The 17,322-nt window shown below is 38.0% G+C and overlaps 1 protein-coding gene across 1 annotated transcript in view; it reads left to right on the top strand.

The window, feature by feature from the left end:
- The window catches only part of LOC143733115 (zinc transporter ZIP11-like), a 91,517-nt gene that overhangs the window by 10,522 nt on the left and 63,673 nt on the right, over positions 1–17,322 (top strand). The window contains exon 3 of the mRNA XM_077224684.1: positions 14,550–14,717. Within this exon, the coding sequence (XP_077080799.1) occupies positions 14,550–14,717 (168 nt within the window). The remainder of the gene's footprint in view (positions 1–14,549; positions 14,718–17,322) is intronic.

Raw genomic sequence — 17,322 nt, 5'->3', positions numbered from 1 at the left:
CTTCCCATAACCCATGTCCCGTGCCCCCAAAACATTGCTATAATCAACGACAGATGGACTGGAGACACGGGACGAATGCGGTTTATCCCACGATCTCGAGATCTCCTTGTGGAGATCGGGGAAAAACGGCAAACCCCGGCGCTGAGGCTGTGACCTGTGCCACAGGAAACGCTTGTCTAACTCTCTTTTGACTTGCGTTCCCTGCTCATCTTGTGGCCAGCTGATGTTAAGTCTGGCCACGGCACGAGTCACAACCTCCATCAGCTCCTCATATGTTTGGCCGTGAACAGGCGCGCTTGACTCACGGTCATCCCCCTCGATGCTGAGCACCTCTACCTCCTCGGAAGCAGAGAGCTCAAGCCCCGGGACCTGGTCGTGGACAGAAGAAGCCGCAGCGCGGGCTTCTGCACCACTCACAGGGGCTTCGGGATCCTCAGATGAAGAATGAGAAAGTGCCGCAGCAGTCTCATTCTCATCTGCAAGATCCTGCTGCGAACCCCACGATCTGAGTCTCCGCGCCGCCTCAACAGACGCGGGACCAAAACCGCGGGGAACGCGAGCCTGACCGAGCTCATCAAAGCCGGGAGCGCAGCACCCTCATGGGTAGTGCTTCACAGTGTACGCAGGCAGCTCCCTCAAGAGCTGCCTTGGGCGTGCTGCGTATTCCCTAACAGTTCACACACAAAACATGCGTGTCCCCATCCGTAATTAAACGAGGACAGGGGTGCACACACCTTCTGAACTGTTGACTGGCCATAATATATATATATATATATATATATATATAAATGAGGAATCAGACAAACAACACCAAATAAGACAGACAGTCGTAACATAGAGTGCTTGCTGAAGAGAGAAAAGCTAGTGTGTGGCCGGCGTCGCTTTTATGCATCCGGTTATGCCATCACATGTTACGTCATGACGCAACACCAATCAGGATTGGAATAGTTTCATTCATACTTCAGAGACGCACGCTAAGGGAGCGTCCCCAAAGAGTTGTTATCAACGACGCATTGCGAGTTCCCTCGAAAGGGAACTAGAGATTTTTGTTTAAGCTTTTAATCTCTAAAAACAGGTAGTGAATGAACCACATACAAGGTTTTATCCTGCTTTAGAACTGTTTGTATTTAATTGTATTTAATTTTCAAACTATTAGAATACTATCTAATGCCAGTATGCAACATGCTACTCAAAGTTGTGAAAGCTCGGATTTAACTTAAGCAGAAGCTGATTTTCACAACTGTGAGTGTGAAGCCTACTCTTTTAGTGCTGAAAAGCCTCTCACAGCAGCCGATGCAGATATATATATATATGCGACATGAGGTCACTTCCAGAGGACCCGGGAACATGTCTGACCAATTTCATGGAATGTGAAAACAAATCTCATTGGCAGAATAAATAACGTTTAAATTAAACTGGGCATCAGCACAATTCAATTGGTTTTGGTAATAGCAAGCGAAAATAGAATGAAGTGATATCCAAAAATAAGTACTTTTTGACTGTAAATTAAATTGTTAGGAGTAAAAAGTACTTTTTTTTTCTTAAAAAATGTAATTAAGTAAAAGTATTGATTTTTAATTGTACTCAAGTAAATTAAAAATCCCCAAAAATAATACTTAAGTACAGTAATCAAGTAAAATTACTCAAGTACTTTACATCTCTGATTGTTGCAAATAAACCAAGACATGATTGTTCTTTTCCATTCTCAAAATACCAGAGATGTTACCTTAGACTGTTCATTATTACTGCACAGTAATTTCATAATGAATTCTCTTTCATGTTGTTCACATTATGTTAAAATATGTGCAGACAAAGGCAGATCTTATGATCTGGTGGGACCTCTGATAATTTCACCTGCTTATTTGTTTATTGATGTATTGTAATTCCCCCTCTCAATGTGTGCTTGACATTTCTACAGCTAATCTCTAGTTTACATGCTGCTAAATGCCCCAAACAAAACTCTAGTATCTTTCAACAATTTGCCACTAACCTGGAAAGCATTTTTGCCAACCGTACATATATTTACAATTCTCTGCAGTTTCCAGCTGCAACTTTGATTCCCTTTCACACAATAATAATTACAGGAGCAGATTATTTTCTTAAAAAAGGTTCCTTGCACATCACTGTTATGAGCTGAAAACACTTTCCCCATAGTGCATGATTTGTAAACTAACACATTTTGACGTTTGCATCACATATGTGTGTGTTTATGTGTGTATAAACTCTCTCAGCAGCTCTTGTGATGTGAAGCGCTCGGGTACGAGACCCGTGAAACACCAGTCACGATACAAGAGCTAAAAGACTAAAATGACACGGTTACTTCAGCAAATATGTTTTTATCTCTTGTTCGCTTCTGTTAACACTATCAGTCAGCTTTAGTGTCAGTGCTGCGTTATTCTCAAACCTTTTAGCGTCACTCACCAGACATTTCATTTACAAACAGTCGCTATACTTTCAACAACTTGTTTAATAAAACTGCCAGATTCACGTTCATCTGTTTCAGATTAAACTGAACGTGCTTTTAGCGTCATTCACTGCACATTTCACTTTGAAAGTGTTGCAAGAAGCAATGTAATATAATTTTACAGAAATATGGCCACAGGCACACTGAGTGCATGTCATATCAACCCTGTAAAAATGACTGAACAATGATGGTTTAGTTATACTTGTTGACCGTGATCAAACTTGAGTTCATTCATCTTCAGCAACATCTCTTCAAAAGACTAGTCTAGTTACCGTGATGAAAGAAACTTTTTGTTTTGTAAGCCTCCTGATCAATTTCGAGACATGCCCTAAAAAACGGACTGGTTATTGCAGAAGTATTATAGTTAATCCCACAGTGAATGGTTTTCATGGTCAGTTGCATTAAATATCAGAGATGAGCTTGTTTGCTTTGATCTGATGCACAACGTCTTCTCCCTTCATATTTGCATTTTAATAATGTAATCCTTTTTTTCTGTTGAGTTGAACACATTTGAGTTGATGCCAAACATGAACAGGCTTTAGTTCTCGAAGGAAAAAAAAATTAAGAACTGTGAGCTTTGTAACTTCTTTATTCTGCCACTGAAATTACTGATTCACTTTGCAATCGAGGTCGATAGTTGTTTGTAGAAGATTCCTGCATTGCAAACAATGTTTTTAATAATTTGATTTTAATTGCATCAGGAGGATCATGGGATATCAGATCTTGACTAATCAGCTCATGCAATTATTGAGGTATTGTGATTCTTATCATAACCCTCTGATGATGAGAGATGAATTCCCGATGGTGATGCATATTATCAGTTGCAGTGCCATGTATGTATGCATGTGTGTGTGTGTGTGTATGTGTGTGTATATGCATGTGTATGTGTGTATATATATATATATAGATGGAACACAAAGCCCTTCCCTAAACACGTTTTCACTTAGAAAATAGAAGTCAAATGACAGTTATGATTTGACATCAAACAGCTCTAGAAGTGTTTTTTTCAGATAGCTGAAGGTCAGGGCTTTGTGTACTTGAGTATGTGAGTTTGTGTCGACTTACGGTGTTTATACTGTAGTCAATGACACGTGACACCGAGTGCCAACCAGACGCAACTTGATCAATGGACAAGAGATAAAAACCTGTGCCACATTCACACTGACAGCTGGAGCTTCATTGGCTCCTGCTGTGTTACTGTGTAACTGGGCATCGCTTGTGAAAACCTGAACACAAAACATCACAGTATTGTTATGGTTGATGATAAATTTCATGCTGTTAGAAATGAACAATGTATGCAGAGGAAATAATTTGTGCTGTGCATAATGCATCATATATCGCTCATTTGCATGTAATTGAAGTAACCGCATCACTGGACACAAGTTGATTGTTTTGAATTTTTCATTTAGTTTTTTTATATTTAAATATTTAATTATTAGTTTGTACTGTATAATTGTTGTTTTAGTTTATTTCAGTTCCATTTTTTTTTGTACTGTAGTTTAGTGTTATTGCTGTCTTGTGGCATTTTCATGGCAGATTGTAAATGTTCTAAGCTTATTATATTTTTTTGATCTGGACCACAAAGGAAAATAATACATTTAGTTCTGGTTCGCTTAGCGTTCACACTCTCATTTTTAAGACTGAGGGCCGTATTTTAACAATCCAACCACATGGTCTGAAGCGCATGAGGCACTTATGCACTTATGGCGTGTCCGAATCTACTTTAGCTTGTTTAACGATGGGAAAAATGGTCGGTGATCCCGGCGCATGGTCTAAAAGAGTTGTTCCTATTCTCATAATGAGTAATGGGTGTGTTTTGGGCTTTATGTGCAATAAACCAATCAGAGTCTCGTCTCCCATTCTCTTTAAATGCCAGTTTCGCTCGTGCCATGGTGGATTCGCTATTTACATGACGGAATTTGATAGTGGAAAATCCGAACAAAATACAAATTTTGATACAAAACAAAATAATGGCTTTCATGACATATATTTTCTGAACGAACATCCAAAAAAATGCTGTGTTCTGGCTAAATGTGCTCGTTGTATGTTTGTGGTGTTTTTACCAGCTGAGAATCACAAAGAGCTTATGAAATGTGTAAGAGAGTTAAAACGGCACCAGTAATTCCTCCGTTACACACAAACGCAGATTTGCTGCTAACAGACGCGGTTCTGACGCCTGAACTATAATGGGCGACGTCTCGACTATCGCAATTCTGTCCTTTTTAAGGTTGCATCTTGTGACATCATGTCCTGTTTAGATGTCTTTGGACCTTCATATTTCAGTGGAACCGCACCAGAGCTCGTTTGGAAGTGGACCGAGACCCATCTTTTTATAGGCCGCTTGTTTGGTGGGTTTAGATTCCAGCGTTCACACTTATTCAAATGAACTGCAGTAACAGAGTTCATTTTAATCGAACCAAACCTGTCAAGTGTGAACACACCATTAGTTTGGTTTTACAGTTATGAAATGCATTTCAGTTTAGTTTAATTCTGCACAAAATAATATTAATAATAAAACATTGACTGATTGCCCACTTTGCATCATCTTCCTAAATTGAAAAGGAATAATTTAAAGTATTTTTGTCAGCGTGATAATTTCTGCAGACACAATCAGAAACAAAGACCTGAAAGCCTCAAGGGCAGTGTGTTCTGCAGGTCTAATGAATACAGATCTCGGTGTGCTTTTCTTCATAATGGCATGCGTTACGTTTCTCGTTTTCAATGCCTGATCACATACGCACAGATAAGGTGAAATGAGGTTAAAAGCAGCGTGTGCGCTTTACTTTCGTCAGTCTCCTCTGTGTTAACAGAAAGCTGCTGCATTATGCAGAGAATATGCTGGTGGCGTGAACCCATGAATACACACGCTTAGACTGAACGGCCGACACATGATGAATATACAGTATGAATGTATGCATGGGTATGACGTGTGTTTCTATGGTTGCTGAGCCTCATAGGGAAGATCCACAGGATCACTGCGTTATCAAGACTGCGGTTTGGACCTCAATGTTGTTTCATTTTAGAAAGGTGACATTTCTATCACAGCGTTCTCTCAGACAAGGATATTACTAGAAATATTTGAGAGAAATAGGCCTTTTGTGTACATAGAAAAAGTCTTAGATCTTTGAGTTCAGCTCATGAAAAATGGGGGCAAAAACAAAAGTGGGTAACACTTTATTTTACAGTGTCCTTGTTACATATGTTACATGTAATTACCGTAATAATTACAGTAAATCATGCCTAATTACATGCAATTAACTCTCAACCAAATCCTAATCCTACCCTAACCCTATAGTAAGTACATGTAGTTAATTAATATTACACTGTACTTAAATATTTAATTACACTGTAACAATGACACCTTAAAATAAAGTGTAAACCAAATATATATATATATATATATATATATATATATATATATATATATATATATATATATAATATCACGTGAAGTAAAAAAAAAAATTATATTTAGTATAATAGTTATATATAGAATCTGTTAAATTCTATAATATATATAATTTATATATACATTTAAATATACGTAATATATTATGTGACTATTTTATCCATAATAGTTATATTGTGTAACGATATATCTGTGTTTATATTTTTGATATTCAATTAATGTATTAAAGCTTACACAACATTTATTTTTGTGTTTTATTGCATTCAGATGTTGTGGACACACGGTTCTCCATTCATCAAATGATTGTGGAGTGACAGAGATGTATGGGGCTTTCAACAATGTTTGATGTATAGATATATGTATGTGCTTCTCTATACTCAATCAAACACATCTGTAATGACATTTGTGAGACAAATTATGGATGTGGGTTATTATAACAAGATCTTTATTTTCCTCTGGCTGTATCTCTCAGCTTGACTGACAGCTGAGAAGGTGTCCGTGTGTGTCCGTGTGTGTGTGTCCCCGTTCGTTCGTGTACGTGACATTGCTTGGAATGGCTGCGTTTGAATGACTGGACAAAAGACCAGAAAGCTCATAACAGATGTTACATATTCACATTGGCAAATTCTGTGTTACAGTACACACTGCCTGTGGAGTATTAAGTTTCTGATTTCAACAATCCTTCGGCATAAAATAGAGGAGAAGTTGTGGGAAAAGATAAGGAAGGAGTGTGTGTGTGTGCTGATGTAGAAGTGCATGTGATTAGATTATAGTCGTTACAGTGACCCCAAACTGGGTCAAAATGCCACAGTCCATCGGGTGTCAACTGTGGCCAGTAGAGGGTGCTGAAATCTGATGCTTTTTCCTGGTTAAAAATGTTTTTTTTTGTATGAATTAAACTATAATATTTGACAGGGTCAATATATTATATCTGTAAACTCACATCAAGCAAGCTCATATGACTATTAATTCTATCAAACACAAAAGGAGATGTTCAAACTGAACTTTTCCATAGACGGCGGCTATCAAGCTCCAAACATTGACATATAGTGCATCATATTTACTTTTATTTACATATATTTATGGTGCTTTTATTTCAGGTCTTTTAAAGCCATGAAAGGTTTTTTTTTAATTAATACTTTTATTTATCGAAGATGCATTAAATTGATCAAAAGTGACAGTAAAGACATTTATAAGGTAACAAAAGTTTCCAATTTTAAATAAATGCTTTTAATTTGAACTTACTATTTAACAAAGAATCCTGAAAAAAAAGTGCATCACAGTTTACACAAAAATATGAAGCAGCACAACTGTTTTCAACATTGATAATAATAATATATGTTTCTTAATCATGAAATCATCATATTATAGTGATTTCTGAAGGATCATGTGACACTGAAGACTGGAGTAATGATGCTGAAAATTCAGCTTTGATCACAGGAATAAATTACATTTGACTGTATACAGTATTCACATAGAAAACAGCTAAATTGTAATATTTTAATATTTTAAATTGCAATAATTTTTCACAAAATTTGTATTTTTACTCTACAAAAAACAGCATTGGTGAGCAAAAGAGGCTTATGTTCTTAAAAAAGTTGTGTTTTTTGTTTGTTTCACATCACTCATGCATGCATTGACAATTTTAATCATTTTAATTATATACCTCCATTGTCATGAAGTGTTCAAGGCCAGAAAGTTCTCTAATTAGTTATTGAGTTATTAAATTGTCACATTCTAGTCTTTCTCTTTACGCCACAAATTGTGCAAGTATTGTTTTTTTTCCCGAAAGTGACTTATGACTGTTTGCTGAAGACAGATTTGAGCCTCCTGGTGCCAAACGAAGCATATGTGAATAAATAAGTGATATGGGATGTAGCTGCTTGAACAGAAATTTGCATAATGTCAAGAAAATAGCAAACAAGCAGTAATCAACAGAAAAACCGGACGCCCGCGGAGAGTTTGAGCGGCACAAATAGTAGCCTGCTGTTCTCTGGCATTCTGTCGTGAACTTTAAATAATAATATGTTTGAGTTGAAGATATTTTTTTATATTTTTTTGGTTTATATGTGACCCTATATGATTTTTAAATGATATGTTGAAGGTGGAGAAGTTCCTCAGAGATTGAGTGTGTGACGCTGGAGCTCTGTGTGTTTATTGGGTTTGGTGTTTGTTACTGACAGAGATGGCTGTTTGCCTGAGTGCAATTTTGCTTTGTACAATCCATAAAACAAGTAATTATTAGTGGTGCTTGGTAAGGCGAGCTGCGAACATGAATGATATCTCAATTTGCACGGCTTGTGAAGGGGTGTGCTATTACTTTTCTGAGACATTTTTGCCTGGCAGACGAAAAAACAAGAAAAGTACAGAGTCATATCTAGGGTTCAGAGTATCATTGAGATTTGCAGATGGACTTGTTTGATTCCATTTTTGCAAACGACATCAATGACCACTGTGTCATAGCAACAGTTAGAAATACTAAAATGCCTAAAACTAAATAACGCATTATTGTTAAGCGAAATATGAAGCACTTCTCAGAACAAGACTTCCTTTATGTTTATCTTACTATGACTGGGAAAAAAATTATATTAGTACAGATGTTGTAAGTGCCTGGAATCTCTTTTATGAAGGGTTTACCAATATAATAAATAAGTATGCCCCACTAAAGAAGTATAGAGTCAAAGGTCGAAACAATGCTTGGTTTTCACCTGATTTAGCAAAAATCCTTCATGAGCGCAATGTGGCATGGGCAAAAGCCAGGAAATCTAATCTGAACTCTGACTGGCTGGTCTTCAGACAACTGTGCAATACATGTACTCTCAAAATTAGAAAAGCTAAATCTGATCATTTTCTTTCCCAAACAACTCATAATCTAAATAATCCTTCAAAATTTTGGAAAATTATAAAATCTTTATCAGAAAACAGTAAAGGCCAGGAGCTTCCGTCAAGAATTGTCATGGACTCTCTAAGTTACAGACAAGTCCAAAATGCTGGATTGTTTTAATGACCATTTCATAGCCTCAGTATTTTTATTTGAGTCACTCAGTCCTCAACATGAGTGTTCCTCTACAGTTGAGACTGTTAGTCTTGACCCTTCTAGTCTGTCTTTTAGTTTCAGTCCCATTAAAGTCTCAGACGTAAATAAAGCGCTCAAGCAATTGGACACAACTAAATCTGCTGGCCCTGACAAACTGGATCCCTACTTTTTAAAGCTAGCAGGAAATTGTATTGCCGAGCCCTTAACTACTATTTTTAATCTGTGTTTGAATACAAATGTCATTCCTCTCATCTGGAAGCCTTAGTGGTTCCCCTGCTAAAAGGTGGTGACCCTACCATCTTAAATAACTACAGACCAATCTCTAAACTGTCTGTCCTGGTCAAGATTCTAGAATCACTTGTTAGTGATCAGTTAAATAACTTTTTTTACAGTCATAGTGTGTTGTCTGACTTCCAATCTGTTTTTAGAAAAGGGCATAGTACAACATCGGCAGTTCTTAAGGTTTTAAATGACTTTTTTGAATCCATGGATAATAAGCAGCATTGTGCAGCCCTTTTTATTGACCTTTCAAAGGCATTTGATACAGTGGACCACATAGTGCTTAAACAGAGACTGTATAGGGCTGGGCTTTGTGAGAAAACTGTTGGCTGGTTTGTTAATTACCTTACAGACAGAACTCAGTGTGTGCAGGCAGAGGGTTGTACTTCTCGCTATCTCCAAATAACAAAAGGCATGCCCCAGGGGTCAGTCTTGGGGCCACTACTATTCATTCTTTATATAAATAACATTGATCATAACATGTGTGATGTAAAATTTCATTTTTATGCTGATGACACTATATTGTATTGCTCTGCACCCACCGCAGACCGGGCCCTCTCCCAGTTACAACTTGCTTTTAACACGCTTCAACAGAATCTTTATGATTTAAAACTTGTTTTAAACGCAGATAAAACTGAAGTCATGCTTTTTTCAAATTCAAAATCGAAGTCAAATCTCCCGTCAATCCTTACTTCCCAGGGTATGAAAATTGAATGTGTTTCTAAGTACAGGTAGCTTGATATTTTAATTGATGAATCTCTTTCTTTTAGTCTTCATATTCAGCAGCTAGCAAAAAGATTAAAACCTTAATTAGGATTTTACTTCAGAATCAAGTCCTGCCTTTCATTTAAATCTAGAAAGAGGCTGGTCGCTGCCACGTTTATGTCTGTACTTGACTATGGTGATGTTTTATATATGCATGCGTCATCTCAAAGTTTACATGCACTGGACACTGTATACCATGGATCTCTGAGGTTCATCACTGGTAGGAAAGCCCTCACTCACCATTGTGAACTGTATGAACGTGTTGGATGGTCCTCACTATCAACACGGAGACTTCATCACTGGGTTATCTTCATCTACAAGGGTATTTTAGGTCTCCTTCCATCCTACCTTTTGACCTATATCAGTATAAACAGTACCGGGACTTATAATCTTCGTTCCCAGAATCTTTTCCTGCTATCTGTCCCAAAGGTCAGAACTGAGCTAGGAAAAAAGGCTTTTAAGTTTGCCGCTCCCTCTGCTTGGAAAAATGTACAGAAATCCTTGAAACTTACTGAGCTCGTCTCATTGGTTGCTTTTAAGAGGTTGTTGATTGACATGGAGGCAGCCAATTCTGGCTGCAGATGTTTTACCTAACGTGTTTTTATGATTCTGGATGAGTTTGAAAGATTGGCTATGTCAGTTGTTTTATGTTTCTAGTGTTTTTGCATATTTTATGTTTGTATGTATTGTATATGTGGTTTAATACTGCTGCCTGTTTTGGCCAGGACACTCTTGAAAAATAGATTTTTAATCTCAATGAGTCTTTTCCTGGTTAAATAAAGGTTTAAATAAATCCCCTTCCCTTTCCATCCATCCCCTTCCCTTCCTTCATTTCCCATCGCTCCATTCCCTTCCTTCATTTCCCATCCATCCATCCATCCATCCATCCATCTATCCATCCATCCATCCATCCCCTTCCCTTTCCATCCATCCCCTTCCCTTCCTTCATTTCCCATCCATCCATCCATCCATCCATCCCCTTCCCTTTCCATCCATCCCCTTCCCTTCCTTCATTTCCCATCCATCCATCTATCCATCCCCTTCCCTTTCCATCCATCCCCTTCGCTTCCTTCATTTCCCATCCATCCCCTTCCCTTCCTTCATTTCCCATCCATCCATCCATCCATCCATCCATCCATCCATCCATCCATCCCCTTCTCTTCCTTAATTTCCCATCCATCCATCCATCCATCCATATCCCCTTCCCTTCCTTCATTTCCCATCCATCCATCCATCCCCTTCCCTTTCTATCCATCCCCTTCCCTTCCTTCATTTCCCATCGCTCCATTCCCTTCCTTCATTTCCCATCCATCCATCCATCCATCCATCCCCTTCCCTTTCCATCCATCCCCTTCCCTTCCTTCATTTCCCATCCATCCATCCATCCATCCATCCCCTTCCCTTCCTTCATTTCCCATCCATCCATCCCCTTCCCTTCCTTCATTTCCCATCCACCCATCCATCCATCCACCTCCTTCCCTTCCTTCATTTCCCATCCATCCATCCATCCATCCATCCATCCCCTTCCCTTCCTTCATTTCCCATCCATCCATCCATCCATCCATCCATCCATCCATCCATCCATCCCCTTCCCTTCCTTCATTTCCCATCCATCCATCCATCCATCCCCTTCCCTTCCTTCATTTCTCATCCATCCATCCATCCATCCCCTTCCCTTCCTTCATTTCCCATCGCTCCATTCCCTTCCTTCATTTACCATCCATCCATCCATCCCCTTCCCTTCCTTCATTTCCAATCCATCCATCCATCCCTTTCCATCATCCCCTTCCCTTCCTTCATTTCCCATCCATCCATCCATCCATCCATCCATCCATCCATCCATCCATCCATCCATCCATCCATCCATCCATCCATCCCCTTCCCTTTCCATCCATCTCCTTCCCTTCCTTCATTTCCCATCCATCCATCCCCTTCCCTTTATTCATTTCCCATCCATCCATCCATCATCCCCTTCCCTCCCTTCATTTCCCATCCATCCATCCATCCATCCATCCATCCATCCATCCATCCATCCATCCATCCATCCCCTTCCCTTTCCATCCATCCCCTTCCCTTCCTTCATTTCCCATCCATCCATCCCCTTCCCTTCATTCATTTCCCATCCATCCATCCATCAATCCATCATCCCATTCCCTTCCTTCATTTCCCATCCATCCATCCATCCATACATCCCCTTCCCTTCCCTTCCTTCATTTCCTATCCATCCATCCATCCATCCATCCATCCCCTTCCCTTTCTTCATTTCCCATCCATCCATCCATCCCCTTCCCTTCCTTCATTTCCCATCCATCCATCCATCCATCCATCCATCCATCCATCCATCCATCCATCCATCCAACCATCCATCCATATCCCCTTCCCTTCCTTTTCCATCCATCCATATCCCCTTCCTTTTCCATCCATCCATATCCCCTTCCCTTCCTTTTCCATCCATCCATATCCCCTTCCCTTCCTTTTCCATCCATCCATATCCCCTTCCCTTCCTTTTCCATCCGTCCATCCCCTTCATTTCCCGTCCGTCCATAATTAATATTCATGAAACGCACATTTTATGGCTATACAACAGTTTTGCACCTGTAACATGGACATTTAGATCCAGAAATGTTCCTGGATCAACATATTTTGTTGATCCTGTAACAACATTACTATCTGAAAATGAAGTCCTAACCATATCCCTACCCCTAAACCTAACCCTACCCGTAAGTTATCCCTAAAATCAGAGTGAAATGATAGGTGAACAGCACTGATGTAGAAGCACCTAACCCTGCTCGTAAGCCTAAACTTGACATAAACTGTAAACCTGTCCCTCAAATCCATTGATTGGAATGATACGCCGGTATTAACCAAGATGTTGATCCATGAACATGTTGCACTTGGTGAAATCAGGTTTCCCGTGGTGTGACACTAATACCATTCATGAAGCATCGGCCTTCACATGTTGTCCATCACTCATGATTTATTCAAGCGATCCGTCGGTCTCCTAACTGAAATGATATTTTATATTCCACATGTGAACTCACCTCGGCCCCCATCTAAAAACTCCTTCCGTCTTTCCGGACCAAAAACTGTATACGCTCCGATTACGCATGACGGATGTGCTCCTTATGACCTTTAAGACCAAGTAATCTGCATTCATTATATTCTTCCATGTGTGGTTGGGAGAAATTGAAACTATTTTATCGACATGTTCTTCTGCCCAGTCTGAGGGATTTCATTTTAGTGAGGAACGATTCAGGGTCATTCTCTTCTATTTGCTAATTCTCACCGCACACATACATAATTACGCCCTAAAGTGACGGATAATTGGTGGCATGTGTTTCAGATGCACTCTGGATATAATTTTTTTTATATCAAAAGAAATTATTTGACGATTGCCGTTTAAAAAAGGATAAAAGCTAGGATAAATGCAGTGTGAGATTTGAGGGTCCTTGAGGAGATAAAAACTGGGCTTTGAAACGAGTCGGTCGTTCTGTTACAATCTGCTGATTATTATTAGCAGCGTGTTCATATTGATTGTGGGAAAATAATTTGACTACAGCAAAGAGACATGATTGATTTATTGGATGCATTGAAAAGAATAATTTTCTGACGTGCACAATCTGATTGGTTATGGTTAATAGTTTATATTTCACTTTGTGTTTGGTTTGATAAATTTGTCGCCTTTTTTCATGTACAAGGTACAAAAACAGGTCCTTGTTTTTAGGTTCTTCTGTATATCTGCTTTATAGTTGAATTGAGTTTGTTTCGTAACTGAAGAACACTGAATCAACATTGAACTAAATTTGTCTGAATAACAGCACTGTTGTCTTCTGTAGAGCTGAAATTTATTTTGTTTTATAATTGAAAAAAATTACAACATTAATGCAACTGTTATTTTCCAGTTTATTACAGTGAATCTGCTTTGATTTCACAATAATACAGGGGTCTTGACTTCAACAAACGGTCAGTGAAAGGAAGTGTTATAGAAAATATTAATCATCAACCTCAAACTGTATGTGCTGTTTTATTGTCTTTACAACTCTGTTAACAAGGTCTAAATACATTTAAAACACTGATTTATGTGATTCTGCAACACTGACTAATGACCTGTTGTTTTGTTGATCCTTTCAGTGATAATTTGCATCCTGAAATATGTTTGTTCTCCAAAAAAATGATGTTTGAGAAGATGTTTGACGTGCCGTGTCTGTTTCTCTTTTAGATAAAGTGGAAAATGGAGAGATGGACCTGTTGTACTATTAACTATTAACTAACATGAACTAACAATGAGCAATACACTTGTTTCAGTATATTAGTCTTTGTTAATGTAATTTAATAAAAATACAGCGGTTCATTTTTATTCATGTTAGTTCACAGTGCATTAAACAATGTTAACAAATTCAACGTTTGATTTTAATAACGTTATAGTAAATGCTGAAATTAATATTACCCCTGATTTATGTGATTTTGCAACATTGACTAATAAATTGTTGTTAAGTTGATCCTTTCAGTGGATAATTTGCATCTTGAAAGTGTTTGTTCTCCAAAAAAAGACGTTTGAGAAGATGCTTGACGTGCCTTTTCTGTTTCTCTTTCAGATAAAGTGGAGAATGGAGAGGTGTACCAGAGACGTCGGGGTCCCAACACCGGCCATACAGAGGAACAGGAAGTGAGTACGAAACCACAGGATCTGACGAGCCAATCAGCAAGCAGCTGGCGGCGAGTCGTTCTTCTGATTCTGGCCATCACAATTCACAACATTCCCGGTGAGTCTTTCCTCTCATGATTACTTTACATTATTACTCAAGTCCTCTTGACTCCCTTTCTATATCACATTTTTTAAAGCAATTAAGCATCATTGGTAACACTTTACAGTAAGGTTCATTAGTTAATCAGAATCAGCTTAATTGCCAGGTATGTGTACACATATAAGCAATTTAACACCGGATTGTACATTGCTCACGATGTGCTAACTCATACAAAAAAAAAAAAACATAACACAATAGACACAGACTACAATATAGACGACACTCATATACACACTATGAACAAAAACAATATAGACATATTGACAAATAGTGCAGTGAGCAGAGTGCAAAGGATGCAAGAATAATATTATTATTATCATTATTATATACATGTCGGAGGTGGATGTGATATACAGCTACACATACATGTACAAAGTGTGATGGAGCATAGTGCAAAGGATGCTGGAATAAATAAGTGTAGGTAGTATTGTGCATGACTTGAGGTAGGTGGATTGGTATACAGTATACAATATGACATTATAACAATATGAACAGCTATGAAATAGAGAATGGTGAAAAATAAGTAATAAGTGTGAATAAATAATTGTGAACTAGAACTAACATGAACTAGCAATGAGGAATACATTTGTTACAGTATTTATTAATCGTTGTTAATGTTAGTTAATAAAAATCCAGCTGTTCATTGTTTGTTCATGTTAGTTCACAGTGCATTAACTAATGTTAAATAATACAACCTTTGATTTTTATATTGTATTAGTAAATGTTGTAATTAATATTAACTAAGATTAATAAATGCTGTAGAAGTATTGTTCATTCTTAGTTCATGTTAACTAATGAACCTTATTGTAAAGTGTTTACCAAATCAGTTATGTCTCTTTTTAATGACTAAAGATAACGTTACAATCCATCATTATTTATTTCAAGAGGAATGAGTTTATTTAGGTTTTTTGTGTGCTGCTTTTCTTCCGGGTTTGAAATCGAAAGGGACTCACAATTATTCATGAGCCTCGCTGGCCTAATCCTATGAGAAGGCACTGTCTTATAATTATTCATATCTGCATGTGACCTTTTCCTATGAGAGGCGCTTCAGACTGTGATTTGATACCATATTGAAACATGAGCAGCTTATGTTCCGTTGCAAGGCGCAAAAATACAGGTGTTTCAAAAATTAACATGAAATATTTGATAATGTATGCTTGCTATTGAGATTGCTAACTCCCGAGCGATACTGGTCACGACAGTAATGGGGGAGAGCATGCGCTTTATTACAGTTGTTTTACCGATATAAAGTTTACCAGTTTATTAAGCACCCCCTGAAATGGCATAAGGTGTGTATATATTTGTTTGCTCTTGGTTGTAACTAGTGTTTTGTGTAATTCACTGTGTATGTTGATGATAATGAAAGGGAGAGAGAGAGTTTATGGATGAGACATTAATGCACACTTCTTATACTGTGTTTATTCAGCTCTTACAGTGATTTTCTGGAGTGAAAACGGACGCCTCATCTTTTGTGTGATGTACACTAAACTTCATAAAACTCATCAGTAAAGTTTTGTCCATCATGAGAGCAGTGAGCAGCCATGAAGCGCGGGTTTCTGCGCAGAGTCTATTTTTGCTGCACTGCTCACGCTCAATTAAAGTGAAAGCACGCTTTTGATGGAGTGTTTTGGCCACTTTTTGGTGTGAAATCAGATTTATTATGTATAAATATGATTTCACACCAAAAAGTGCCCAAAATGTACAAAATTTGCATGTCTGGTGTGTTTTAACAAGAACTGGAGTAGGCTATGTCAGAAATGAAAATGAATTTTCTTTTCGAAATGAACACTTTTTTTAGTTGGATACTGGATTTGAAAAGAAGGAAATGGTTCTTCCATAACACTGAACTTTAAATGTGTGTGAATTTACCACACCAGGAGTAATTTATATCGTTCTTTTTTACAGCAATTACTGTTCAAAAAATGTTCTATGCAAAATGTAAAATGTTCTACTAAAGAAAAGAGAGAAAATAAATATTTGTGTTTGCTGTAAAGATGTTAGAAAAAATGAAATCAATATCGTCAGGTCAAACTCAATGAAAAATTGGAAATTGGAATTGGCCTAGAAAATTGTAATCGGTGCATCTCAAGATAAAAGCAAGGTGACCGTAATTAAACTAAACGATACCTGTTCGATCTCCATGCAGCGTACTGTATATTCTCTGGCTCTTTAGGCGTTATGTCGGACTTGGGTTCGATCTGAACACTGCTACTGACAGTTCCTGACATTTTCAGTGCGTGAGATTGCCCTGTTTTGTTGCCGGTATGAACTCGTGAAGCTCCGCCCTCTTCTTGGAAGGGGGCGGGGAGCAGCAGCTCATTTGCATTTAAAGGGACACACAAAAATTGCACGTTTTTGCTCACCCCCAAAAAGTGGCAATTTTAACATGCTATAAAAATGATCTGTGTGGTATTTTGAGCTAAAACTTCGCATACACACACTGAGGACATCAGAGACTTGTTTTACATCTTCTAAAAAGGGGTATAATATGTCCCATTAAAAAAAAAAAACAATAAGAATGATCAGTTTTGATTTCATGCTGACTTTATTTTGTATAAATATG

Source organism: Siphateles boraxobius, unplaced genomic scaffold (assembly GCF_051911475.1).
Source record: "Siphateles boraxobius isolate OS27281-9 unplaced genomic scaffold, OSU_SipBor_1 90, whole genome shotgun sequence".
Classification (NCBI taxonomy): domain Eukaryota; kingdom Metazoa; phylum Chordata; class Actinopteri; order Cypriniformes; family Leuciscidae; genus Siphateles; species Siphateles boraxobius.
The sequence above is the reverse complement of the archived record's forward strand: the minus strand, read 5'-3'. Positions and strand labels throughout refer to the sequence as shown.